Source organism: Hyperolius riggenbachi, chromosome 2 (assembly GCF_040937935.1).
Source record: "Hyperolius riggenbachi isolate aHypRig1 chromosome 2, aHypRig1.pri, whole genome shotgun sequence".
NCBI classification, from domain to species: domain Eukaryota; kingdom Metazoa; phylum Chordata; class Amphibia; order Anura; family Hyperoliidae; genus Hyperolius; species Hyperolius riggenbachi.
In genome coordinates this window covers 561,158,379-561,186,289 of record NC_090647.1, presented here as the reverse complement: position 1 = coordinate 561,186,289, position 27,911 = coordinate 561,158,379, and the positions used below count along the sequence as shown (strand labels likewise).

At 48.4% G+C, this 27,911-nt stretch overlaps 1 protein-coding gene across 1 annotated transcript in view; it reads right to left on the bottom strand.

Annotated features, from left to right (window-relative positions):
• Positions 1-1,636: 1,636 nt before the first annotated feature.
• Positions 1,637-27,911, bottom strand: part of KPNA1 (karyopherin subunit alpha 1) — an 89,320-nt gene continuing 63,045 nt past the window's right edge. Inside the window, exons 7-14 of the mRNA XM_068270935.1 lie at positions 26,969-27,057; positions 25,583-25,682; positions 17,109-17,272; positions 15,238-15,316; positions 10,872-10,997; positions 5,871-5,998; positions 3,131-3,309; positions 1,637-3,047 (exon numbers count right to left, since the gene is read on the bottom strand). Coding sequence (XP_068127036.1) covers positions 2,860-3,047; positions 3,131-3,309; positions 5,871-5,998; positions 10,872-10,997; positions 15,238-15,316; positions 17,109-17,272; positions 25,583-25,682; positions 26,969-27,057 — 1,053 coding nt within the window. The 3' untranslated portion in view covers positions 1,637-2,859. The remainder of the gene's footprint in view (positions 3,048-3,130; positions 3,310-5,870; positions 5,999-10,871; positions 10,998-15,237; positions 15,317-17,108; positions 17,273-25,582; positions 25,683-26,968; positions 27,058-27,911) is intronic.

The following is a 27,911-nucleotide window of genomic DNA, read 5'->3' as shown; positions in this document are numbered from 1 at the left end:
AGCTGCACCTATGTGCCTGGACATTGGCTGGGTAACTCCGTGCCCACAGTGACGTGAGAACCAATCATTTTCCTCATCCAAATGCTCCCTGAACAATAGCGCAATTATAACACTTTATTCATTATACGCCTCTCAGTCTTTCTGTTTTCAAACACTTCCTTTCCACTGCAACCCATATAATATAATATGGTAGGTAGGTTGATCATTTTCAACCGATCCGATAGGATCCCCGATAGTTTATCTGATAGATTTTCTGATCACTTTTATGCAAGTCGATCAGAAAAACCGATTGGAAATCAGATTGGACGTGTCAGAAATGATCCATTTGACCAGTCTGACGGTAAATTGCATGGTGTATACCAGGCTTTAGGGTCTAAAAGCGTGCAAAAAAAATTGCACCACTTTAGACCCTAAAATCCGGAAATAATCATACCACCAAGGAAGTTAAGAAGATAAAAAGGTGAAAGAGAAAAAGTGCACTGCATAAGGGCTATTGCATTTTGTCTAAAAGACATACTGTAATATACTCGAGTATAAGTCTAGAAATTTAGGTCTGATTCACTTCATAAAAGTATAGGGGTCGGCTCATACATGAGTCAGGGGCAACACTGAGCACACTGAGTAATGTGTGTACTATTCGTGACATTCCCATTTGCAGCAATTGACTTTCTTGATAAAAGGGAATGACAAGAAAACACAGATCTGAAAGTCCTGGCCACAACAATTACCAAGGAAAGGGGCAGGGGGGAAATATTGGGCTGCATAAAAGGGAGTGAATAATTGCAGCACTTGGGGGGTCTATTGGAGATATTGGCTGCACTTAAAGGACAGGAAGGGCTAATGGCTGCAATACTGTATGCAGTGCAGTCATTACCCCTCCAGAGCCCCCAGTGCAGCCATTAACTTTGTTGGGTTGACTTATACTTGAGTCAATAAAACTTTCCAGCTTAAGAGGGTTGAATATTGGAGTCGACTTATACACGAGGTGGACTTGTATTCGAGTATATAAGGTATTACCATAAAGCTAGAGATGGGATTTTTGTCTTTTTAACAAAAACACTTTTTTCACACCCCCTTTAACGATTGAACATGATTTTTCACTAAAAACAAGGACAGAGAAAGGACCACAAAAGAAACATACTGTATCATATATATTAAATGATTTCAAAAATTCTGGCTTTTAGTGGTAACGTTAGATTTAAAAAAAAAAGGAAACGTGAGAATGTTTGGTGGGATGTACCGTACAGAAACATGTGGACAATGGATAAAAGGCCAAGCGACATGATTTGTGCTTCAATGATCCACAAAGAGATTATAGTACGGACTTGGAGGAACTTTGTCAGGTATTCTTTAAAAATGGTTGTCGGCCCGAAAGGAGCACAACATTTAGCAGCGCCCCCTCCTGGGCATAACGTGCATTTGTCTGTGGAGAGTTGTTAGAACAGGTCACCACCTTGTGACCTTAACGAAAAAATATGGACTCAAAAAGTGGGGAGGGGGGGAGGAACATACACAATGTATACATTAAAATAATGCAATAATTTACACAGCAAATAAAAATTGCTGCATCTGTGAAAATAAAAATATATATACTCTAAAACTACAAGGGAATTCCTCTGTAAACCAGATATATGAAGGGAGGAGGGGTGGGGTGGGAGAGAAGACTTTGCCTTCCGAGCCCGGATTCAGGAGACGATGACCTGAAATGGCGGCGTGTAGAAGAACGATCAGTCTCATCACATTTCTTGCAGGTCAGTATCCAGGGTAGTGTTTGGGGTGGGAAACTTTTTTTTAAACTTTTTTTCAGTGTTTTTTTTTTTAATTTAAAGAGTCACTAGAAAAGTCTTCACAAAGAATTTGTAGTCCGTCATGTGTCTCTGGGGAGAGTGTTAAGGACAGCGGCAGTCCAAAGTCTCATAGGGACGAGGAAGGTGGGTAAGAAAAAAAATTGGGGAATTCGAGGGGGAGAGAGAGAGACACAAAAATGTTTATCGAAAAAAAACTCAAGGCAGCCTGAAAAATAAACAAAGTAGCTGAACCACCCTTTCCACGGATTGAGATGGTCAGAAAGAAGATTGACGGAAAGGTTGTCTTCGATCCTACTGAAGGCTTTTGAAGAGGAATAACAGTTCTCTAAACTGAACTCCTCATATTTATTTCCCAAATGTCACTGAAGTCTTCTCCGGCCCAGACTTGGCACGTCTCGGAAAATGAAGTCTCTATCGTTCCCTCCGACTTCCACTTGAGGCGACGTGAAGCTGGGTTGCCGGTATTGTGAGGATGAATCTCTCTTCGTCACACCAACGCGTCTGTTATGTGTCGTACGTGTCCTGACAATAGGTCTCCTCTGGTCCTGGATGTTGCCAGTCGGTAGTACGGTAGTCAGGTAGGCGGTTGGTCTTGTTTCTTCTTTGTCACTGGAGTCAAACTACGTCCTTGTAGCGTACGTATTCAAGTCATAGGTGAAATGGAGATATGTTAAAGCACATCAGATGGGCAACACCATGTATCGCTATGGTGTTGTGCAGAGGCTAAGGGGTGGAGCCCCCTTTGCTCTTACTGGCCAGGAGAAGAGCTCCTGGGTCCACTGACAGCGCCAGATGTCAAAGAGAAAACAAGGAGGAAGTCAGGTGGGGATGGGGGAGAGGAATAGCAAAATAAAAACAAAACTGAACAAAATAATAAAACAAAAAGCTACTGCTATAGGGTGCAAAGTAAAAGGAAGCAAGGAGGGATGAGAAGTAAAAGAAGGGAGTACGAGGGGTCAGAAACGTGTACTGCGCACACGGCAAACAGTTGAGCAAGGATCTGGAAGGAGAACATAGAGATTAGGCATGCGGAGCCCCCTTCAGCCTTAATTCAGAGCTGGAATCCCTCCATAGGAGCCTCTCGCTGCTGGAAGATGAACTGCTGCTGGTTGAGGTCTACTTGTGGCGCAATACTACTATCTTCATCCTCTGTGCCAAAGTAATGCTCGATGAGGTCGAAGGCCTTCTGGTAGATCTCCTGGTTCTCGTGACTCTGCAGGAACTCGATCTTGTCTAGACCTGGAGGAGGGAAGAAAGCATGACCGTCATTCACGTTCTCCAGCGTTCCCCCAGGTTCTGGCTATATTTATTCGAGTGCTTACCGTAAGCCTCCTCGATGAGGGCACAGTAAGGGTTGATGCCTGTACCATTGCGCTTCGCCTCCTGCTCGCCCAGCCGCAGGATATTTTCAAGGCCGTTCAATGCCACCTGGACGATCTTGGAATCCATGACAGTAAGGAGGTCGCAAAGTGGTTTGATGCAGCCCAGATCCACCAGATACCTGGAAGACAGAAAGCAACATGAGTATGATAAAGTCTAAGCCCAAGTCCAGCAAACTGTCTTCTGAAAAGTATAGAAATACATTTGGGGGGTTATTTAGGTCCTCTGTCCCCATGGGAGGGATTTTCCCCACCTACTGTCCATTGAATGCCCTGGGACCCAAGGCCGGTTCTAGACTTTTTGCTACCTGAGGCAAACTTGTGATGAAGCACCCCACCCCCTTCCGGATTTGGAATGATTGCGCAGCACCCGACAGTTTACTCGACTTCATTTAAAGTTCTCACATGACATGCTGCAGCTCAACACAATAGCACACTGCCTGGCTGTCAGCCACTCCATTCCTCCTCAGTAGTAGAGGGAACACCGCTCTACCCCACCAGTGGATGGTTGTGCTGGACCAGGTTAGCAAGACCTCAGAGATACTCCAACAGAAGGAAGGTCCGCACCAATTCGCCACGAATCCTCTTTATAGTTAGGACATATCCAGTATTAAAACATCAAATCTCAAGCTATACAATACAAACATGCTGCCCCTGAAATCTCTGCACCTGATGAAAATGTTTCACCTTACTTCATGAGAGAACCGGCCCTGCTGAGATCAGGAAATGAGGGACAGCCGCCTGATCAGATGCATTCAACGTCACTCCCACGCTTCCTCCTCCAACCCAGAAGAGGGAAGCATAGGAGTGACATGGAACATGACGTGGGATGCATCGGATCAGACTGCCGCATCGGTATGTTAACGACACTCCCCTCCCCCCTCTCGTTCACAGCTGTCGCATTTAAATTTTGATTGCCAGTCACTTTCGTCACTCATTGAGGACATTGTAATAAGAAGTTTACAAGATCATTGTATATTCAGCAGTAAATATTTTCAAAACAATCACAAATCTGAGCTTCCCATTCTCAAATCACAAATCTGTCAGAGATCACAGATTGCTCGCACGGTCTATTGCATTCTGAGCTGTGGTTGTGCGCTTGTTTTGCACATTCCCATTGCCTGAAACTTGCACTTTGTGCGATGGCTAAGTCAGTGTTGACGGCGGCAGTTGCACTATGGGCACAGGCTTTGGTGTGGATGTAGGCAGGCTTTGGTTGGCAGCACAGTTGCACTATGGGCACAGGCTTTGGTGTGGATGTAGGCAGGCTTTGGTTGGCAGCACAGTTGCACTATGGGCGCGCAGGCTTTGGTGTGGATGTAGGCAGGCTTTGGTTGGCAGCACAGTTGCACTATGGGCACAGGCTTTGGTGTGGATGTAGGCAGGCTTTGGTTGGCAGCACAGTTGCACTATGGGCGCGCAGGCTTTGGTGTGGATGTAGGCAGGCTTTGGTTGGCAGCACAGTTGCACTATGAGCGCGCAGGCTTTGGTGTGGATGTAGGCAGGCTTTGGTTGGCAGCACAGTTGCACTATGGGCGCGCAGGCTTTGGTGTGGATGTAGGCAGGCTTTGGTTGGCAGCACAGTTGCACTATGAGCGCGCAGGCTTTGGTGTGGATGTAGGCAGGCTTTGGTTGGCAGCACAGTTGCACTATGGGCGCGCAGGCTTTGGTGTGGATGTAGGCAGGCATTGGCCGGCAGCACAGTTGTGATATGCGCACGCAGGTGCGTCTGTGCAGAAATACATCCTTTGTTAAGTATATAGGAAACATACGAATGGTCAGGACGTAGGGATTGAGTTTAATAGCCAGAGCTTTACTATATCAGAGCTCACTATGATGAGATTCTTCTGTATAATATGAATCACAAGATACTGTGCCTGACCTACAAATCTGTCCACAAAACCTGCCCAACCTGCATTTCCGATCTTACTCAGAGGTACACACCTAGCCGCTCACTCTGCTCCTCCAATGAACTTCGTCTGACCCCCCCCCCCCCCCCCCGCCGCATCACCCACGCCTCCTGGACTTCTCAAGGGCTGCTCCAACACTATGGTACTCCCTACCTCCACCCATTAGGGCAGCCCCCTCCTTCAACATCTTCAAGAAGGCCCTCAAAACTCACCTTTTCACTCTGGCCTACTACCCCTCACAAGTGCTCTAAGCCCACAGCCGAACTCTGGTCCCCTACCTCTCGTGTCCCTACCTCTCCCTCTAGATTATAAGCCTTTGGGCAGGGTCCTCCTCCTTTTGTGTCCTACCTGATCTTGCACCTCCATTACTGTGAACCCATGCTATGCATCTGAGTGAACCTAACGTGCCTAATCTCCATGCTCCCCTCCAGTGACTAAGCATTACCTTGTACTCATACTGCGCTGTGTGATCTCCATGCTCCATCCAGTGACTAAGCATTACCTTGTACTCATACTGTATTGCATGATCTGGTCTTTATTGTATTCCTGTATTGTCATATTGCTGTTTGTCACCCCTAAATATTGTCTGTAACCTAAACTAATGTCCAGCGCTGCGTAATATGTTGGCGCTTTATAAATACAATAAATTATATAATCACTTATGTAGCAGCAACACTGAATAAAAGAGTAGACCTGAATCTATGATACTGGCCAAGAAACATCACAATTACAGCTACAGTATCACACAAGCAGGTATGACGGGAAACACTCACTTGATCTGCTCAGCGGAGCCCCCGGAGGTGGCGTTTGTAATGGCCCAGGCGGCCTCCTTCCTTGTCCTGAACTCGGCTGTCTGTAAGATGCTAATGAGGGCCGGGAAGATGTCAGCATCGATCACAGTCTGCAAGAGAGATAAATACATCACACAGGTCAGTAACCCGCTCCATGCAAAGTCACATTCTATCAGCCAATCAGGTGTCTGTAATGCTTAACCACTTCACCACTGAGGGGTTTTACCCCCTGAGCACCAGAGCAATTTTCACCTTTCAGTGCTCCTTCCATTCATTCATCTATAACTTTATTATTACTTATCGCAATGAAATTAACTATATCTTGTTTTTTCCGCCACCAATTAGACTTTCTTTAGGTGGGACATTATGCCAAGAATTATTTTATTCTAAATGTGTTTTAATGGGACAATAGGAAAAATGTGGGAAAAAAATAATTATTTTCCAGTTTTCGGCCATTATAGTTTTTAAATAATGCATGCTACTGTAATTAAAACCCATGAAATGTATTTGCCCTTTTGTCCCGGTTATAAAACCATTTAAATTATGTCCCTATCACAAGGTTTGGCGCCAATATTTTATTTGGAAATAAAGGTGCATTTTTTTCAGTTTTGCGTCCATCCCTAATTACAAGCCCATAGTTTATAAAGTAACAGTGTTATACCCTCTTGACGTAAATATTTAAAGAGTTCAGTCCCTAAGGTAACTATTTATGTATTTTTTTTTATTGTAAATTTTTTTTAATTACAAAAAAAAATAAATTGGGGAGTGTGGGAGGTAATGAGTTAATTTTTTGTGTAACATTTATTTCAATGTAAAAAATTCTTAGGGTGTAGTTTTACTATTTGGCCACAAGATAGCAACAGTAACTTTTTGTTTATTGCGACCTCCAGACGCTCGCAGGAAGTACAAGGAGGCTGTAAGTGTTTGATTTTTCTCACAATGATCACGCTGCCCATCGGAGAGCAGCGGATCATTGCGGGGCTTAGATCAACGAACGGGAATGGATTTTCCCGTTCATTGATCTCTGGGCGAGCGGGCGGCGGCTAATTTACTAGCGGCAGGCGGCGTGTTTACAAACGGGAGCGCGGGCAGCGGCGGGAACGCGGAAAGTACGGATTTCTCCGTCCCTGGGGGTTAAAGGATGGAAAAAGGGACGGAGAAATCCGTACGCGTGGGGGTAAAGTGGTTAATAGCTGTCCTTAAAGTGGGCCTGAACTCCTGCACAGGACAAAACGAAAACAGAGAGAAATGCACCCTGTATGCATGTAGTTTAGCCTGTCTAATTCCCCCTCACCTGTGACTAAGCACAAGTTGTAAATTGATCCCTCAGCTGTATCAGCTGACTGCCATGGCAGAGAGCTGATTGGTAAACACAGGCTGTTAACTCTATGTCTGCTGCCATGAAAGCAGGAAGTAGAAACAGTGCCGATTTATTGCAGGATTTGTATCAGCTGTAACAAAAATGTTTTTAGTTCTGAGTTGAGGTCCGCTTTGTGTACCCAAGGCAAACCTCTGCAACATGATGGTCATGTGACTGCTGTGTCATGTGACAGTGATGCAGGTGATAAACAGGTAAGACAAGAAGCAGAGTGAGTGTGGAGAACATGGAGAGGTTGGGCAGACAAGTATGACACCAGCAGGGGGCTCCATCCTGTTTCCTACAGAGAAGGGGGTGTGTTTTATTGGGGTGCATGATAATAGCTCCCCCAGTGGCACGGAGGCATAGTACATGGAATAAGGTCTAAACTAGGGGCTTATAGATTGAAACATTTTTGCATAAGAAACATCTACAGAAAAACCTTACATTGTAGGTAACTTGGTTTAGAGGTGGCCATACACTGATAAATTCGACCATCAGATAGATTTCTGTCAGATGCCTGTCAAGTGGAATCTGACAGGAATGTATCTGATGTGTGCCACACACTAGGAACAGATTTCCAAAATATTTCAGAATTAAATCTATTGGAAATCGATCTAAATGCATTATTGGACCATTAGATCCAATGCAACTCTATGGGCCATCCATCTGATGCTAGCAGCTGATAGACCTAGATTTCCTATCCTGTCAGATAGATCAAATCGATCGAAATCAGCCACAAATCGATTGTTAGATTTGATAGAATTGATTTTTGATCGATGGCTGAAATCTACCAGTGTATGGGCCCCTTAAAGAGACTCTGTAACAAACTTTTCAGCCTTAGTTCTTCTATCCTATAAGTTCCTTTGCCTGTTCTAATGGGCTCTGGCTTACTGCAGCCTTTTCTAATTGCACAGTCTCTGTAATAAATCTTATCTCCTTTCCTCTGTCGTGTCTGTCGGGCTAAGGCTTGAATGTGTGGAATGTGCAGGGCTGCTTGTGATTGGATAGAAGCGATACACACCCTCTGCAGCCCCCCTGCAGGCTCTGTATGACTCACACACTCTGCTTATGTGAGCCTATCACAAGCTGGTTAGTTTGTTTGTAAACATTGCCTAAAACTGTTAATTACAAGCCAGGATTGCAGCAGAGAGTGGCAGAAACAGCACAGAGGGGCACAGGAGAAAATAAGGAATAGAATGGTATGCTTTTTGCTGTAAACATTTTAGAGTACAGATTCTCTTTAAGAGTGCTTTGCAAGACAAGCAAAAACTTTTTTGAAATTGTGACTTGATGAGCAAGCCACGTCTTGATGTACAAGCACAGAGCGCATACGCGCGTCACGTGACCACAACTGAGCCAATGGCTCTTGTCTCTGACACATCAGGAATGTACTTAATGCGAGTGTAATGACTGTATAGCGTCACATTACTGTGAAATCCTCAAAAGGAAGCAAAATCAACTGTCATTGGATAAAAGGCACAAAAAGAAAAGAGATTGGGGTGAGCCACAATTGTGTTATAATGAAAGTCTTCCTGCACAGTAATCTTCATCCTCCTGTTTCCACCAGCAACAATTATTTTCTGAAGTAATGTGCAGTTTCATTAGTATTACTGCATTTTTACTTTATACAGTATTTTGTATTAAAGTCGACCTGAACTCTTGCACAGGACGGAAGAAAAACAGAGAAATGCACCCTGTATGTACAGTACAGACCAAAAGTTTGGACACACCTCATTCAAAGAGTTTTCTTTATTTTCATGACTATGAACATTGTAGATTCACACTGAAGGCATCCAAACTATAAATTACCATATGTGGAAGTATAGTACATAACCAAAACGTGTGAAGCAACTGAATATGTCATATTCTAGGTTCTGCAAAGTAGCCACCTTTTGCTTTGATTACTGCTTTGCACACTCTTGGCATTCTCTTGATGAGCTTCAAGAGGTAGTCACCTGAAATGGTCTTCCAACAGTCTTGAAGGAGTTCCCAGAGATGCTTAGCACTTGTTGGCCCTTTTGCCTTCACTCTGCTGTCCAGCTCACCCCAAACCATCTCGATTGGGTTCAGGTCTGGTGACTGTGGAGGCCAGGTCATCTGGCGCAGCACCCCATCACTCTCCTTCCTGGTCAAATAGCCCTTACACAGCCTGGAGGTGTAGTTTGGGTCATTGTCCTGTTGGAAAATAAATGATAGTCCAACTAAACGCAAACCGGATGGAATAGCATGCTGCTGCAAGATGCTGTGGTAGCCATGCTGGTTCAGTATGCCTTCAATTTTGAATAAATCCCCAACAGTGTAACCAGAAAAGCACCCCCACACGATCACACCTCCTCCTCCATGCTTCGCGGTGGGAACCAGGCATGTAGAATCCATCCGTTCACCTTTTCTAAGTCAGACAAAGACATGATGGTTGGAACCAAAAATCTCAAATTTGGACTCATCAGACCAAAGCACAGATTCCCACTGGTCTAATGTCCATTCCTTGTATTCTTTAGTCCAAACAAGTCTCTTCTGCTTGTTGCCTGTCCTTAGCAGTGGTTTCCTAGCAGATATTCTACCATGAAGGCCTGATTCACACAGTCTCCTCTTAACAGTTCTAGAGATGTGTCTGCTGCTAGAACTCTGTGTGGCATTGACCTGGTCTCTAATCTGAGCTGCTGTTATCCTGCGCTTTCTGAGGCTGGTGACTCGAATGAACATCCTCCGCAGCAGAAGTGACTCTTGGACTTCCTTTCCTGGGGCGGTCCGCATGTGAGCCAGTTTCTTTGTAGTGTTTGATGATTTTTGAGACTGCACTTGGGGACACTTTCAAAGTTTTCCCAATTTTTCGGACTGACTGACCTTCATTTCTTAAAGTAATGATGGCCACTCGTTTTTCTATACTTAGCTGCTTTCTTCTTGCCATAATACAAATTCTAACGTCTATTCAGTAGGACTATCAGCTGTGTATCCACCTGACTTCTCCACAACGCAACTGATGGTCCCAACACCATTTATAAGGCAAGAAATCCCACTTATTAAACCTGACAGGGCACACCTGTGAAGTGAAAACCATTTCAGGTGACTACCTCTTGAAGCTCATCAAGAGAATGCCAAAAGTGTGCAAAGCAGTAATCAAAGCAAAAGGTGGCTACTTTGAAGAACCTAGAATATGACATATTTTCAGTTGTGTCACACTTTTTGGTTATGTACTATACTTCCACATGTGGCAATTCATAGTTTGGATGCCTTCAGTGTGAATCTACAATGTTCATAGTCATGAAAATAAAGAAAACTCTTTGAATGAGAAGGTGTGTCCAAACTTTTGTTCTGTACTGTTCTCAGAGGGTTTAGTTTCTCTATTTCCCCTTCATCTGTGTCTAATTACATGTTGTAATTTGATCTAACAGCAGTCAGCTGACTGCCACGGCAGATAAGCTCATTTGAAAGCACAGGATGTTAACAATATGTCTGCTTCCATGTAAGCAGAAAGAAAGTTCTGAATTCAGGTCTACTTTAAATATTTTTCTGTGAATGTTTTTGGATTGTGAAATGAAGAGTGCTTTGTATTACAAGCACGTTTCTGGAGTGAAAGGCTCCGCTGTACTTATGAGGCCCCGACCTCTGCAAGGGACGTTTACCTGAATCTGCGCCCGGTTTCCCGCTGTGATGTTGGATATCGTCCAGCACGCCTCTTTCTTTATGGACTCTTTAGGGCTGCTGAGGAGGTGCAGCAAACTCTGCAGTGCTGAGCAGTTCAGAATCACCTGAGCAACACAGAGAGATAGAGAGAAGATCACACGATGTCTATGCAGTTACTCCGCCCACAACTGGTGTCTCAGTGTTTGGGGGGAGGCTGGAGTTTTCAATCATCTAACAGTTTTCTGGTTTTAGGAAATGGTGAGATTTCTGCACTCCCCGACACTCTCCATTACTAGTGGCTCCTCCCCTTCCTGTGACCTTAACCTTTTAACCACCGCTCCACGACAATTGGCGTGGACACTGCAACGGCCCTAGGACCGCTCAACGCCAATTGGCATGAAGTCCTGGGCGGGGTTTTGCAGGAGACCTCGCACGTATCTCCGCTTGAATGAGTGAGCTCCGGTCCGCCATCAGTCTTCCAGCGGCGGTCGCCACTAGGAGACTGTTAGATGGCGATGGCTGTCTATTTACATGGTACAGCGCTGCGATCTAAGACAGCACTGTACTGAGGAAACCTTTATGACACGGCTGTCCCCTCTTAAGGCAAATGAGCAATCTGCTGTGATTGGCTGGCCGGGGGAGGGGGTGGGGGATTGGCATGGGAGGGAGTGAGAGATAGAAAATAATACTAAAAAAAAAAAAAAAAAGCAAATATTTATAAAACAAACAAACACTCCAGCAGCCCACCAACAGAAAGCACTGTTGGTGGGCAGAAAAGGGGGGGAATCACTTGTGTGCCGAGTTGTATGGCCCTGCAGCGAGGCCTTAAAGCTGCAGTGGCCTAATTAATACAAAATAGCCAGGGGGAGGGAGGAGAGAAGCCTGTGGTACTTAAGTGGTTAAAGAGAACCCGAAGTGAGAGGGATAAGGAGGCTGACATGTTTATTTCCTTTTAAATGCACATTGCCTGGCTGTCCTGCTGATCCTCTGCCTCTAATACTTTTAGCCATAGCCCCTGAACAAGCATGAACATCAGATGTCTATGACAAATCTGATAAGATTAGCTGCATGCTTGTTTCAGGTGTGTGATTCAGACATTACTGACCAGAAAGATCAGCAGGAATGCCAAGCAAATGGTATTGTTTAAGAGGAAATAAATATGGCGGCTTCCATAGGTCTCCCACCTTGGTTCCTTTTGAAGGACAACTAAAATGAGAGGGATATGGAGGCTGCCATATTTACTTCCTTTTAAATAATGCACATTGCCTGGCAGCCCTGCTGATTCTCTGCCTCTAATACTTTCAGCCATAGCCCCTGAACAAGCATGCAGCTGTATGACTGGATAATGCACATGCTTGTTTCAGGTGTGTGATATTTACCATATTAGGTTTTTAGAGATACAAATCCAAATATGCTCTTAAAATAGCAAAGAAATGAGCAGCGCTACTTAAAAACAGACTAGTGCCTACCTGCAAGAGAGTGCAAGCCCCACTTGTGGGATAAAATACACACCGAGCATACACATAACCGCTGATCCACCTTTTGCGCAATGCTCTTACAATACTCTAAGGCTACTTACATAGTAGGACGTTGCATTTGATCCGACGTTAAGGCACAACACGGCCCTAACGCAACACATATACACTTTCACAGTGCGACGTTAAAGTTGCACGTTATAAATTGTATTTACTATGGAACGAAAACAGGGCATGCAAAAGATTTTAAAAAAGGAAAAAACAAACCATTACTGAGCATGTGCAACACACAAGTAACGCAGCAGATTTATTGCTAAACGCACAGCATGCAGCACTCTTTAATAACGCTACACGTTACACACTAACGCAACGTGTGCACTGTGAATGTCGCACAGACTTTGCATTGCTGTGCGTTACTCTGCGTTAAAGTATCTTATAACATGCGACTTTAAGCGATCACAGCATAGCACAGATGGAAATCAGAAAAGTGTATTAATATGCAAAGGGTAGTGGAACATGTGCAGTACTGTTGAGCAGAGTAACAGAGAACATAATCCTGAAATATTTCAGAACACTACATATTGGCAGCTGTTATGTAATGTAACCACTAGAGGGCAGATAAGGATCACTGATGTTATAGTCTCAGTGCTGTGCAGCTGGCGGCCTTGTTGCAGCCCGTTCACCGCTTGCTGTCAATCCTCCTCCCACCTAAAAACACGATTCCTCCCTCCTCCTGGAATGCAGAGTGACAGAGGAGCGATGTCACCTGGCTAGGACGGCTGTAATGGCAGCCCAGGTGATGCAGAGTCATACACTCAGACCGCATCAGCTGAGACTCCATTACAGCCTAACCATGTTTTATAGTCATGTGCAGGGAATGCTGCCTAATCATGTGTCTTTAAGGGGAAACTCTGCCTAATTGTGTGTTCTTAAAGGGACACTTAAGCCAGGAAAAAAAAATGAGTTTTACTCACCTGGGGCTTCTACCAGCCCCCTGCAGCCATCCTGTGCCCTCGCAGCCACTCACTAATCCTCTGGTCCCCCGCTGCCAGCTAGTTTCGTTTTTGCCGACAGGCCCGTCAGGACTGGCCACGCGTAGCCTTTTCCGCGTTCCTGACTGCAATTAGCACTATTGCGGGCCACAACACGTACAAAAATACGCGTTGCCACATTACAAACGCATAGATATGCGGCAAGGCATATTTTTGTATGCGTTGCGGCCCGCAATAGCGCTAATTACAGTCGGGAATGCGGAAAAAGCTACGCGTGGCCAGTCCTGACGGGCCTGTCGGCAAAGACGAAACTAGCTGGCAGCGGGGAACCAGAGGATTAGTGAGTTGCTGCGAGGGCACAGGACTGCTGCAGGGGGCTAGTAGAAGCACCAGGTGAGTAAAACTTTTTTTTTCTGGCTTAACCACCCTGGCGTTCTGATAAAATCGCCAGGGTGGCTGTGGGAGGGTTTTTTTTTAATTAAAAAAAAAACTATTCCATGCAGCCAACTGAAAGTTGGCTGCATGAAAGCCCACTAGAGGGCGCTCCGGAGGCGTTCTTCCGATCGCCTCCGGCGGCCAGAAGTAACACGGAAGGCCGCAATAAGCGACCTTCCGTGTTTCGCTTACCTCGTCGCCATGGCGACGAGCGGAGTGACGTCATGGACGTCAGCCGACGTCTTGACGTCAGCCGCCTCCGATCCAGCCCTTAGCGCTGGCCGGAACTGTTTGTTCCGGCTACGCTGGGCTCGGGCGGCTGGGGGGACCCTCTTTCGCCGCTGCACGCGGCGGATCGCCGCGCTGCAGCGGCGATCAGGCAGCACACGCAGCTGGCAAAGTGCCGGCTGCGTGTGCTGCTTTTTATTTCATTAAAATCGGCCCAGTAGGGCCTGAGCGGCAGCCTCTGGCGGTGATGGACGAGCTGAGCTCGTCCAGACCGCTCAGCAGGTTAAGGTTCACTTTAAGGGAAAACTCTGCCTAATTATGTGTTTTTAAGGGGAAAGCTCTGCCTGAGGCCTGGTGCACACCAAAAACCACTAGCAGATCCGCAAAATGCTAGCAGATTTTGAAACACTTTTTCTTCTTTTTCTGTAGTGTTTCAGCTAGCATTTTCCGATTTTGGGAAGCGTTTTTGGTGTAGCAGATTTCATATATTGTTACAGTAAAGCTGTTACTGAACAGCTTCTGTACCAAAAACGCCTGCAAAACTGCTCTGAACTGCCGTTTTTCAGAGCGGTTTGCGTTTTTCCTTTACTTTACATTGGTCGCAGAAACGCCTCCGCAATCCAAAATCTGCAGCAGCCCGGGAGTATGAGTTTCTGCAAAACGCCTCCCGCTCTGGTGTGCACCAGCCCATTGAAATACATTACCCTAGCGGATCCGCAGCCGCAAGCGGATCACAAAACGCAGCCGAACCGCTCTGGTGTGCACTAGGCCTAATTGTGTGTCTTTAAGGGGAAACTCTGCCTAATTGTGTGTCTTTAAGGGGAAACTCTGCCTAATTGTGTGTTTTGGAGGGAAGAGGCTGCCCAATGTGCTTTAAAGGGGGAATTGCCTAATTATGTGTTTGGGTTTTTTGAGGCTATGCTGCCTCTCCTTTTTTACCCAACAAATTGCATTTTTTAGAGGTAAATGCTGCCTAATTAGGTTTTTTTGGGGTGGGGTTAGAGAGTTGACCAATTGCTGGTTTTTTAATACCCCCAGTATTTGTACCGTGAGAATTAAATCTTTTGCAGCTGCCCCTCCACCGTGTAGTCTGAAGAACATTTGGCCCTCCCTGTGCATGCAGTTAGGCAGCACTACTCAGCACGAGCAGATTATTTCATTTCTAAAAGATTGCTGACAAACAGAATCCCGGTCGGAGCTCATCTCTTGGGGACCCGGTACAGAGGTTTCCTCACCTGCGTCTGCACGTCATCGCCGGTCACGATGTTCCCCACAGCCCGCAGAGCCGGGGACACCACCTTGTAATCGCTGTGCCTGAAAATACATGTCAGCCGTTAGTGAGCAGCCACATTCTGTAATTACATTAGGTGGGATACACGGCTTGGAAACAGGACATTTTCTCAGCGAATCAGAGGCTTGCACACCTATAAACTGATCACATGACACTTCAGGACTTCTCATACACACAAGCATCCCTATTTATACACAGAGTAGGGTAGTTCGCTGGTCTCAGCCATGGGGAGGGTGGACTATTGAGCCCATGGCAGAGCTCAAATGTCCAGCGCCCTTTCAACCTCTCTTACTCCATTGGTGTTGATGTACTGCCGGGCGGGACATCAAAAAGTAAAATGGGGGGGGAAGGATCAGAGCACATTCATAGAAGTTTCTCCGGTCTCCTGTAGATGTGCCCATCTATAGACTGATAAACAGAGAGAGGGTGGTATCTAAGGAGATTACTGTTTGTACACTGTCACATGCAGCTCTTGCAAAGGAACAGCTCATGGTTTCAGGCAGATCACTTAGTTCAGGGGTAGGGAACCTAGGGCTCGGGAGCCAGATGTGGCTCTATTGATGGCTACGTCTGGCTCACAGTTAGGGGTTGATTCACTAAGCTACACAGCTCAAGCAGCGCAGCTTAGTGTGGCAGAGCAAGTAACATTTGGCTGTAGCATGTACCACTAACATACTCGCCCTACCCCAAATCTAATGGCTGCTCCAATTGTCCCACTCTGGACTGTCAGGTCCAGTGACTTTGTAGGGACGAGATCCCCACACTGATTGACCCAATAGGCTGCTTGTCACTTGACAGGCAGCCTATTGGGCCAAAGTGCTAGGTTCTCGTCCTAAAAAGTGAATCAACCCCCAAGTCAGCTAGCTAATTGTACAAGCTGTTAGTCGGTATTTCTCCTGTATGCCTCTCGGGGAAATTGCCAATGTTGCTGAAACCCAAGAGAAGCTGAAGACGTGTCTGACACTTCCACTGCCCGGCGGATCAACTGTATACACATCACCATGGCAACATGGCCCTCTGCTACGCATGCACACTGTCCCAGTTTGAAACATATTGTATGGCTCTCACAAAAATACATTTTTAAAATATATGGCATTTATGGCTCTCAACCAAAAAGGTTCCTGACCCCTGACCTAGAGAATCATCACAACTCTGGGAGAACATCTCTGTCTCTGCAGAGACCTTCTCCACAGCTGGTCAGACTTCTACGTTTTACCGAACAGGTCTTCGTGAACTATTACCGCATATGTGGAAATCTTTGTGAATTAGGGGAAAAAAGGCTAGATTACCAAATGCAGGATTTTACCAACCTATTTATTACTGAATGTGTCTTAGTGACTTGAGCCCAGTTTAATAAAGAATAAACCTGATCTCACTACTCATGTGGCACTTTGGTTCTCTATGAACTCTGTGCATTCTTTCAGAACAATTGCAGCTCCGAAACAGTTAATACACATGGTAGACTATGGCTGGAGAAACAACACAGAGCACTTTTCGTATAGTTTTATAAAAAAAATGCTCCCATTAACTTGCATTAAAACCATGGTAAAATCATGGCAAAATATCTGCAATCACGATTTTTATGCTAGTCAAAGTAAAAAACAAAGACGATCCGAAAAGCACTCTGCTGTGTGTTTTTCCAGCCAAACACTGCAAAGATAACCTGACAGGGACTCTCCTGCTTATCACGCTTATGGAAGGAGTCTCCAGGCATGTGGACATTGCCACGCCGCCTCAACAGGAAAACCCAGCAAGCTTTGCATCTTTTGTGAAACCCCACCCCCTGAGTATTGAGAGTACATCATGTCTGCTTACATCAGTAGCTCCACCAGCCTCCTGCACACTCCAGCATCGATGACAGCTTGGATCTTGTCGTTGGGCCCGTCAGACAGGTAGGAGAGGGCCCAGCAGGCGTCGGCAAGAACGTCCGTGTCGCTAACGAAGAGCAGCCATGACAGGACGTTCAGACACGGTGACACCTGAGGAATACAACAGCATTCAGACTGGGGGTACAAAATCAGCCTAACCCTGAATAGTACCAGCGACTGCAGCACAAGGAGAGGATTCCCCCTCCTTTTACAGCACAATCTATCTGCACTTATCCTCCCTACCTCCACTCCAAAGCTGGGGTCCCAACAATGCATGGTGGTGGCTGTGGTGATACTATGGCTAAAATGTGATCAATTATGGATCCATTTATAATTATTATTGATAGATTGATTGATATTTATATAGCGCCAGCATCTTCCGTGGCGCTGTACAACAGCATACAGGGTACAGACGCGTATCTACCAGCATGCACATGTCATTTGCCCTGGGCGCCCGCTTCTCCAGACAACTAGGGGCGCAGACTGACTATATCATTCATAGTTATCACATGCGCCGTCATTAGCAAGTGATCGGCACCTAATTTCCTCTATCACATCAGTTGTATACAGCCACGCTAGAAACAGCCTCCTTGTATTTCCTGCAGAAGCCCCGCCCAGAATTCTCCGCCTTCTCCAGTCTGCTGTGTGAGTGAGATCAGATGTGCACAGCATGGCACTCAGTCTCTGCCCACAGCCGCAGCCTCCTCCTTGAGCCCGCCCACTGCACACCACAAAAGGAAACATCCTGTACTCGTAAGTTACTAGGTGTATGTAAATAGGATAGGATAGGATAGGATAGGATGGGGGGGGGGGTTGTGTCTTGTAGTGAGGTGTGTGATGTGGCTGGGACTTGTAGTGCTGTGTGTGTGGTGTGGCTGGGACTTGTAGTGCTGTGTGTGTGGTGTGGCTGGGACTTGTAGTGCTGTGTGTGTGTGGTGTGGCTGGGACTTGTAGTGCTGTGTGTGTGGTGTGGCTGGGACTTGTAGTGCTGTGTGTGTGTGGTGTGTCTGGGACTTGTAGTGCTGTGTGTGTGAGTGGTGTGGCTGGGACTTGTAGTGCTGTGTGTGTGGTGTGGCTGGGACTTGTAGTGCTGTGTGTGTGGTGTGCCTGGGACTTGTAGTGCTGTGTGTGTGTGGTGTGCCTGGGACTTGTAGTGCTGTGTGTGTGTGGTGTGGCTGGGACTTGTAGTGCTGTGTGTGTGTGGTGTGTCTGGGACTTGTAGTGCTGTGTGTGTGAGTGGTGTGGCTGGGACTTGTAGTGCTGTGTGTGTGGTGTGGCTGGGACTTGTAGTGCTGTGTGTGTGGTGTGGCTGGGACTTGTAGTGCTGTGTGTGTGTGTGGTGTGTCTGGGACTTGTAGTGCTGTGTGTGTGAGTGGTGTGGCTGGGACTTGTAGTGCTGTGTGTGTGGTGTGGCTGGGACTTGTAGTGCTGTGTGTGTGGTGTGGCTGGGACTTGTAGTGCTGTGTGTGTGGTGTGGCTGGGACTTGTAGTGCTGTGTGTGTGGTGTGGCTGGGACTTGTAGTGCTGTGTGTGTGATGTGGCTGGGACTTGTAGTGCTGTGTGTGTGGTGTGCCTGGGACTTGTAGTGCTGTGTGTGTGGTGTGCCTGGGACTTGTAGTGCTGTGTGTGTGGTGTGCCTGGAACTTGTAGTGCTGTGTGTGTGTGGTGTGTCTGGGACTTGTAGTGCTGTGTGTGTGTGGTGTGCCTGGGACTTGTAGTACTGTGTGTGTGTGGTGTGTGCCTGGGACTTGTAGTGCTCTGTGTGTGTGGTGTGCCTGGGACTTGTAGTGCTGTGTGTGTGTGGTGTGTGCCTGGGACTTGTAGTGCTGTGTGTGTGGTGTGGCTGGGACTTGTAGTGCTGTGTGTGTGGTGTGCCTGGGACTTGTAGTGCTGTGTGTGTGGTGTGGCTGGGACTTGTAGTGCTGTGTGTGTGTGTGGTGTGTCTGGGACTTGTAGTACTGTGTGTGTGTGGTGTGTGCCTGGGACTTGTAGTGCTGTGTGTGTGGTGTGGCTGGGACTTGTAGTGCTGTGTGTGTGTGGTGTGTCTGGGACTTGTAGTGCTGTGTGTGTGTGTGTGGTGTGTCTGGGACTTGTAGTGCTGTGTGTGTGAGTGGTGTGTCTGGGACTTGTAGTGCTGTGTGTGTGAGTGGTGTGTCTGGGACTTGTAGTGCTGTGTGTGTGGTGTGGCTGGGACTTGTAGTGCTGTGTGTGGTGTGTCTGGGACTTGTAGTGCTGTGTGTGTGGTGTAGCTGGGACTCTTAGTGCTGTGTGTGCGGTGTGGCTGGGACTTGTAGTGCTGCGTGTGCGGTGTGGCTGGGACTTGTAGTGCTGTGTGTGTGGTGTGCCTGGGACTTGTAGTGCTGTGTGTGTGGTGTAGCTGGGACTCTTAGTGCTGTGTGTGCGGTGTGGCTGGGACTTGTAGTGCTGCGTGTGCGGTGTGGCTGGGACTTGTAGTGCTGTGTGTGTGGTGTAGCTGGGCTGGGACTCTTAGTGCTGCGTGTGCGGTGTGGCTGGGACTTGTAGTGCTGCGTGTGCGGTGTGGCTGGGACTTGTAGTGCTGTGTGTGCGGTGTGGCTGGGCTGGGACTCTTAGTGCTGCGTGTGTGGTGTGGCTGGGACTTGTAGTGCTGTGTGTGTGGTGTGGCTGGGACTTGTAGTGCTGCGTGTGCGGTGTGGCTGGGACTTGTAGTGCTGTGTGTGTGGTGTAGCTGGGCTGGGACTCTTAGTGCTGCGTGTGCGGTGTGGCTGGGACTTGTAGTGCTGCGTGTGTGGTGTGGCTGGGACTTGTAGTGCTGTGTGTGTGGTGTGGCTGGGACTTGTAGTGCTGCGTGTGCGGTGTGGCTGGGACTTGTAGTGCTGTGTGTGCGGTGTGGCTGGGACTTGTAGTGCTGTGTGTGTGGTGTGTCTGGGATCTGAAGTGCTGTGTTTGGGATCTGAAGTGCTGTGTGTGGTTTTCATTTGTCACTTGGGGGGGGAAGGCCTCACACTACCTGCAATTGTCACTTGGGGAACACACTACCTGCAATTGTCACTTGGGGAAGCTGCATTTATAGCTTGGGAGGCCTCACATTAGCTGCATTTATCACTTGAGGGCCTCAGTCAGGCCATGCACACCCTGCCCACTCCCACAACCCCTCCCCCCAATGAAAAATACCTACCGAGTTAATGACTCCACCCGTCTGTAAAAAAAATTGTCTACGTTTTTTAACCTTTTGTCCAGGAAAAATTGCATCAAACCCCCGCCCCCCCCCCCCCCCCCCCCCATTCCCAAAAGGGGCGCAATTGAATTGCTTGCCATGGGCGCCGTCATCCCTAGATACGCCTCTGACAGGGTATAATCATATAACAGTTATTACAGGACAATGGTGGCTTACCACTGATGCAGTGAACAAATCAACTAAAGATTTTTACACGAGGTGGGAGGTATGCACACAGAGCTTCTTCCTGCCGTCACTCGCATCACTTCCTGGTGACACCATGGACTCAGGTGACTTGGCATTATAAGGACAGAAAGTGAGGTGCATTTTGCCCAACAGCGATACAGACAACAAACAGGGAGCGGTCCCTTAGAATGTAAGCCTTTGGCAGGGTCCTCCCTTTCCTAGTGTATTCTACATGATCATGTATCTTGTACTCTCTCCCTTCCCTAGTGTATTCTACATAATCATGTGCTTCTTTCCTAAGACAGCCTCTTACTGTATTACTGGACCTACCTAACCAGCCCAAATCACATGATCATATATGTTGTACCCTCTCCCTTCCCTAGTTTATTCTACAAGATAGTGTGCTCCTTTCCTATGACAGCCTCATACTTGTATTACTGGGCCTACCTAACCAGCCCAAATCACATGATCATGTATCTTATACCCTCTCCCTTCTCTAGTGTATTCCACATGATCATGTGCTCCTTTCCTATGACAGCCTGTACTTGTATTACTGGGCCTACCTAACCAGCCCCAAATCACATGATCATGTATCTTGTACCCTCTCCCTTCCCTAGTGTATTCTACATGATCGTGTGCTCCTTTCCTATGACAGCCTGTACTTGTATTACTGGATCTACCTAACCAGCCCAAATCACATGATCATGTATCTTGTACCCTCTCCCTTCCCTAGTGTATTCTACATGAGCATGTGCTCCTTTCCTATGACTGCCTCATACTTGTATTACTGGGCCTACCTAACCAGCTCAAATCACATGATCATGTATCTTGTACCCTCTGCCTTCCCTAGTGTATTCTACATGATTGTGTGCTCCTTTCCTAAGACAGCCTTGTACTTGTAATACTGGACCTACCTAACCAGCCCAAATCACATGATCATGTATCTTGTACCCTCTCCTTTCCCTAGTGTATTCTACATTATCATGTGCTGCTTTCCTATGACAGCCTTGTACTTGTATTACTGGATCTACCTAACCAGCCCAAATCACATGATCATGTATCTTGTACCCTCTCCCTTCCCTAGTGTATTCTACATGATCGTGTGCTCCTTTCCTATGACGGCCTTGTACTTGTACTACTGGACCTAACCAGCCCAAATCACATGATCATGTATCTTGTACCCTCTCCCTTCCCTAGTGTATTCTACATGATCGTGTGCTCCTTTCCTATGACGGCCTGTACTATTACTGGGCCTACCTAACCAGCCCAAATCACATGATCATATATCTTGTACCCTCTCCCTTCCCTAGTGTATTCTACATGATCATGTGCTCCTTTCCTATGACTGCCTCATACTTGTATTACTGGGCCTACCTAACCAGCCCAAATCACATGATCCTGTATCTCGTTTGCCTTGTAAAGCTTTTCCTATGTTGTGGTTTTATCTGTCATCCATGTATCATTGTATGCATGTTATGTCCAGCAGCACGTCATATGTTGGCGCTTTATAAATAGAAGAAATAACCACTGAAAAGCCTCTGGTTGACATGGTTTGCTATGAAGAATGACACTGGTCCCTGAACGATAATATTTACCGTATTTTCCGCCGTATAAGACGCACTTTTTCTCCCCCAAAAATGGGGAGAAAAAGTCCCTGCGTCTTATACGGCAAAGGCAGGGAATCCCCAACTTGCGAATGCCCGCCGATATAAACCGCCGCCATTGGGGATTCCCTGCCTGTGTGGGCGATCACTGTGCCTGGCTCCCCCATGTGCCACAGCTTTTCCCCTCTATTTTCCTCCTGCTCCGCTCCATGTGCGCACATCCCACGTGTCTCCGATATGCCCACCTCCTCCCCCCCTTGTCTCCGAGATGCCCACCTCCCCCCGTGTCTCCGATATGCCCCCCTGTGATGCCCACCGTAAATCCTTCCCCCCTCCGGGTCTGCAGCTGTAGCGGCTTACCTGATACATGCCGCCGCGAAGTCTGCAGACACCCGGCTACTCCATATGTTTCCTCTACTGCGCGGCTTGTACTGATTGCGTCATCAGTAGCCGCACAGTAGAGGAAACATATGGAGTAGCCGGGTGTCTGCAGACTTCGCGGCGGCATGTATCAGGTAAGCCGCTACAGCTGCAGACCCGGAGGGGGGAAGGATTTACGGTGGGTATCTCGGAGACACGGGGGGCATATCGGAGACACAGGAGGTGGGCATACCGAGAGATGGGGGGGGGGGGGGAGATGGGCATATTGGAGACACGGGGGAGGTGGGCACATGGAGGGGGGCAGGAGGAAAATAGAGGGGGAGAAGTGAGGCACTCGGGGGAGCCAGTCAAAGAAGGACATGTCAGGGAGCCAGGACACATGGAGCCAGGACACATGGAGCCAGGACACAGGAGGACACATGGAGCCAGGACACAGGAGGACACATGGAGCCAGGACACAGGAGGACACATGGAGCCAGGACACAGGAGGACACATGGAGCCAGGACACAGGAGGGCACATGGAGCCAGGACACAGCGAGACAGGACACAGCGAGACAGGACAAAGCGAGACAGGACACAGCGAGACAGGACACAGCGAGACAGGACACAGCGAGACAGGACACAGCGAGACAGGACACAGCGAGACAGGACACAGCGAGACAGGACACAGCGAGACAGGACACAGCGAGACAGGACACAGCGAGACAGGACACAGCGAGACAGGACACAGCGAGACAGGACACAGCGAGACAGGACACAGCGAGACAGGACACAGCGAGACAGGACACAGCGAGACAGGACACAGCGAGACAGGACACAGCGAGACAGGACACAGCGAGACAGGACACAGCGAGACAGGACACAGCGAGACAGGACACAGCGAGACAGGACACAGCGAGACAGGACACAGCGAGACAGGACACAGCGAGACAGGACACAGCGAGACAGGACACAGCGAGACAGGACACAGCGAGACAGGACACAGCGAGACAGGACACAGCGAGACAGGACACAGCGAGACAGGACACAGCGAGACAGGACACAGCGAGACAGGACACAGCGAGACAGGACACAGCGAGACAGGACACAGCGAGACAGGACACAGCGAGACAGGACACAGCGAGACAGGACACAGCGAGACAGGACACAGCGAGACAGGACACAGCGAGACCGGACACAGGGAGACCGGACACAGGGAGACCGGACACAGGGAGACCGGACACAGGGAGACCGGACACAGGGAGACCGGACACAGGGAGACCGGACACAGGGAGACCGGACACAGGGAGACAGGACACAGGGAGACAGGACACAGGGAGACAGGACACAGGGAGACAGGACACAGGGAGACAGGACACAGGGAGACAGGACACAGGGAGACAGGACACAGGGAGACAGGACACAGGGAGACAGGACACAGGGAGACAGGACACAGGGAGACAGGACACAGGGAGACAGGACACAGGGAGACAGGACACAGGAGGACACATGGAGCCAGGACACAGGAGGACACATGGAGCCAGGACACAGGAGGACACATGGAGCCAGGACACAGGAGGGCACATGGAGCCAGGACACAGCGAGACAGGACACAGCGAGACAGGACAAAGCGAGACAGGACACAGCGAGACAGGACACAGCGAGACAGGACACAGCGAGACAGGACACAGCGAGACAGGACACAGCGAGACAGGACACAGCGAGACAGGACACAGCGAGACAGGACACAGCGAGACAGGACACAGCGAGACAGGACACAGCGAGACAGGACACAGCGAGACAGGACACAGCGAGACAGGACACAGCGAGACAGGACACAGCGAGACAGGACACAGCGAGACAGGACACAGCGAGACAGGACACAGCGAGACAGGACACAGCGAGACAGGACACAGCGAGACAGGACACAGCGAGACAGGACACAGCGAGACAGGACACAGCGAGACAGGACACAGCGAGACCGGACACAGCGAGACCGGACACAGGGAGACCGGACACAGGGAGACCGGACACAGGGAGACCGGACACAGGGAGACCGGACACAGGGAGACCGGACACAGGGAGACCGGACACAGGGAGACCGGACACAGGGAGACCGGACACAGGGAGACCGGACACAGGGAGACCGGACACAGGGAGACCGGACACAGGGAGACCGGACACAGGGAGACCGGACACAGGGAGACAGGACACAGGGAGACAGGACACAGGGAGACAGGACACAGGGAGACAGGACACAGGGAGACAGGACACAGGGAGACAGGACACAGGAGGACACAGGGAGACAGGACACAGGAGGACACATGGAGACAGGACACAGGAGGACACATGGAGACAGGACACAGGGAGACAGGACACAGGGAGACAGGACACAGGGAGACAGGACACAGGGAGACAGGACACAGGGAGACAGGACACAGGGAGACAGGACACAGGGAGACAGGACACAGGAGGACACATGGAGACAGGACACAGGAGGACACATGGAGACAGGACACAGGGAGACAGGACACAGGGAGACAGGACACAGGGAGACAGGACACAGGGAGACAGGACACAGGGAGACAGGACACAGGGAGACAGGACACAGGGAGACAGGACACAGGAGGACACATGGAGACAGGACACAGGAGGACACATGGAGACAGGACACAGGGAGACAGGACACAGGGAGACAGGACACAGGAGGACACATGGAGACAGGACACAGGAGGACACATGGAGACAGGACACAGGAGGACACATGTGGGAGACATGACAAAGGAGGACACATGGGGAGAAGGGGCACACAGGACACATGGGGCAGATGGTGCACACAGAAGGGAGACATGGGGCACACAGAAGGACAGATGGGGCACACAGGTGGAGAGATAAGGTACACAGGAGGACACAACATGTTCAAAGACGCTCCTAGAATATAGACGTACCAGATTTAATATATTTTTTTTCCCCAGGTTTTTGCCCTCTAAACTTGGGTGCGTCTTATATTCCGGAGCGTCTTATACGGCGCGAAATGGTATAAACGCCTCCACATCCTTTTACACATCTCTCACCTTGGCAAAGTCCGGCGGTGGGTTCTTCCCCCGGCACAGGTTAGACAGAGCCCACACCGCATTCCGGGTCATCGTGAGCCGGTTCTGTTTGGAAAGCAGCCTGGAGATGAACAAATACAGGTAAGATCAGGATAACCATGACAGTGGGCTATAGAAACATGTAATCAGCATAATATTCTGTCATGCAGGGTTAGTGGAGACATGGAACTAAATATCAATGCAATGCACAGCTCTTCAATCACAGCATAGATTGTTTTTTGTTAAAAAACAAAAAAAAGTTTTTTTTCAATTATCAATTAAGGTAAACAGGATGCAATAAACAGTCTTATCATCCAGTTATGAGTTAGGGCAAATAGTAATTGTCCAAGCTCTATAAAAGCACCCATGGTGTGAAACAGCCGTTAGGCACCATCTTGCCGACACATTATCAGGAGACCAGCTACGGGTCATTAAAATGAGCAAAAGCAAAAGAACATAAATGGTGCAAAAACTAAAGCTACTGTCCACAACATTTTATGCAGTTTCTGGCGAGAGGCCTGCTTTATCCCATTGTCAGGCAAGCATTAAAAGGGTGGGAAAATTGTTAAGAACCGGCAGGGGCACAGGACGTCTGCAGGGTGCCGGTAGTAGCCCCAGGTAAGTAAAACTGCTTTTTTACTATTAGTTAGATGGCTCAAGAGCCAGATGTGGCTCTTTTGATGGCTACATCTGGCTCACAATTAGGGGTTGATTCACTAAGCTGCTCAAGCAACGCAGCTTAGTGTGGCAGCGCAAGTAAAATTATCAAAAGTAGGTACACTACTGCTGTAACGTGCACCACTAACTTACTCGCGCTCCCCCAAAACTAACAGCTGCTCCAATTGTCCCACTCTGGGCCCTGTCAGGTCCAGTGACTTTGTAGGAGGAGATCCTACCACTTTGATTGCAGTGCAGGGATCTCTTCCTACAAAGTGAATCAACCCCCAAGTCAGCTAGCTAATTGTACAAGCTGTTAGCCGGTATTCCTCCTGTCTGGCTCTCGGGGAAATTGCAGATGTTGCTGAAACCCAAGAGAAGCTGAAGACGTGTCTGACACTTCTGCTGCCTGGTGGATCAACTGTATACACATCACCATGGCAACAGAAATGTGAGCCCCACTGTCCCAGTTTGAAACATATTGTATGGCTTTCACAGAATTACATTACAATATTAGAATTACATTATAAAATGTGGCGTTTATGGCTCTATGACAAAAAGGTTCCTGACCCCTGAGTTAAGGTCTCCTTTAAATGTGTATATAAACTGTGGCACTGATACGAGACATACGTTGAAAAGCATACATTTAGACGTAAGAAATGCAGAAGAGAGAAGGCCACAGAAATGCAGCAGGGAGGGGAGAGTACTCACTGCAGCAGAGGGGGCAGGATGTTGCAGTCCAGCACATAGTCTCTGCACACTGTGCTGTCTCCGGCTATGTTCCCCAGAGCCCACACCGCCTGGCACACAAGACAAAGAAACACCATTTATTACAGTCCAAAAACATCAACAGATAAGAGAAGTGTAGGTGTAGCGGGGTGACGCTGTTTGTCTGGTGTGTGAATACAATGTGGACAGTGGTGGGTGGTACCGACGGGGGTCAAAAAAATGGTGGCTTTGTCTGGAACACTTTGGTAAGTGACGTGTCGGCGTCAGGCAGTGAGGTGCACTGGGAGATCAGAGGCGCTCAGTGATGTGTCGGCGTCAGGCATTGAGGCACACTGGGAGATCAGAGGCACTCAGTGACATGTCAGCGTGAGGCATAGAGGCACACTGGGAGATCAGAGGCATTCAGTGATGTGTCAGCGTCAGGCATTGAGACACACTGGGGGATCAGAGACGCTTAGTGATGTGTCAGTGTCAGGCATTGAGGCACACTGGGAGATCAGGGGCGCTTAGTGATGTGTCGGCATCAGGCAATGAGGCACACTGGAATAGGAGAGGCGCTTAGTGATGTGTCAGGCATTGAGGCACACTGGGAGATTAGAGGTGCTCAGTGATGTGTCAGCGTCAGGCATTGAGGCACATTGGGAGATCAGAGGCACTCAGTGATGCGTCAGGCACTGAGGCACACTGGGAGATCAGAGGCGCTCAGTGATGTGTCGGCGTCAGGCATTGAGGCACATTGGGAGATCAGAGGTACTCAGTGATGCGTCAGGCACTGAGGCACACTGGGAGATCAGAGGCGCTCAGTGATGTGTCGGCGTCAGGCATTGAGGCACACTGGGAGATCAGAGGCACTCAGTCACATGTCGGCGTCAGGCATCGAGGCGCACTGGGGGATCAGAGGCGCTTAGTGATGTGTCAGTGTCAG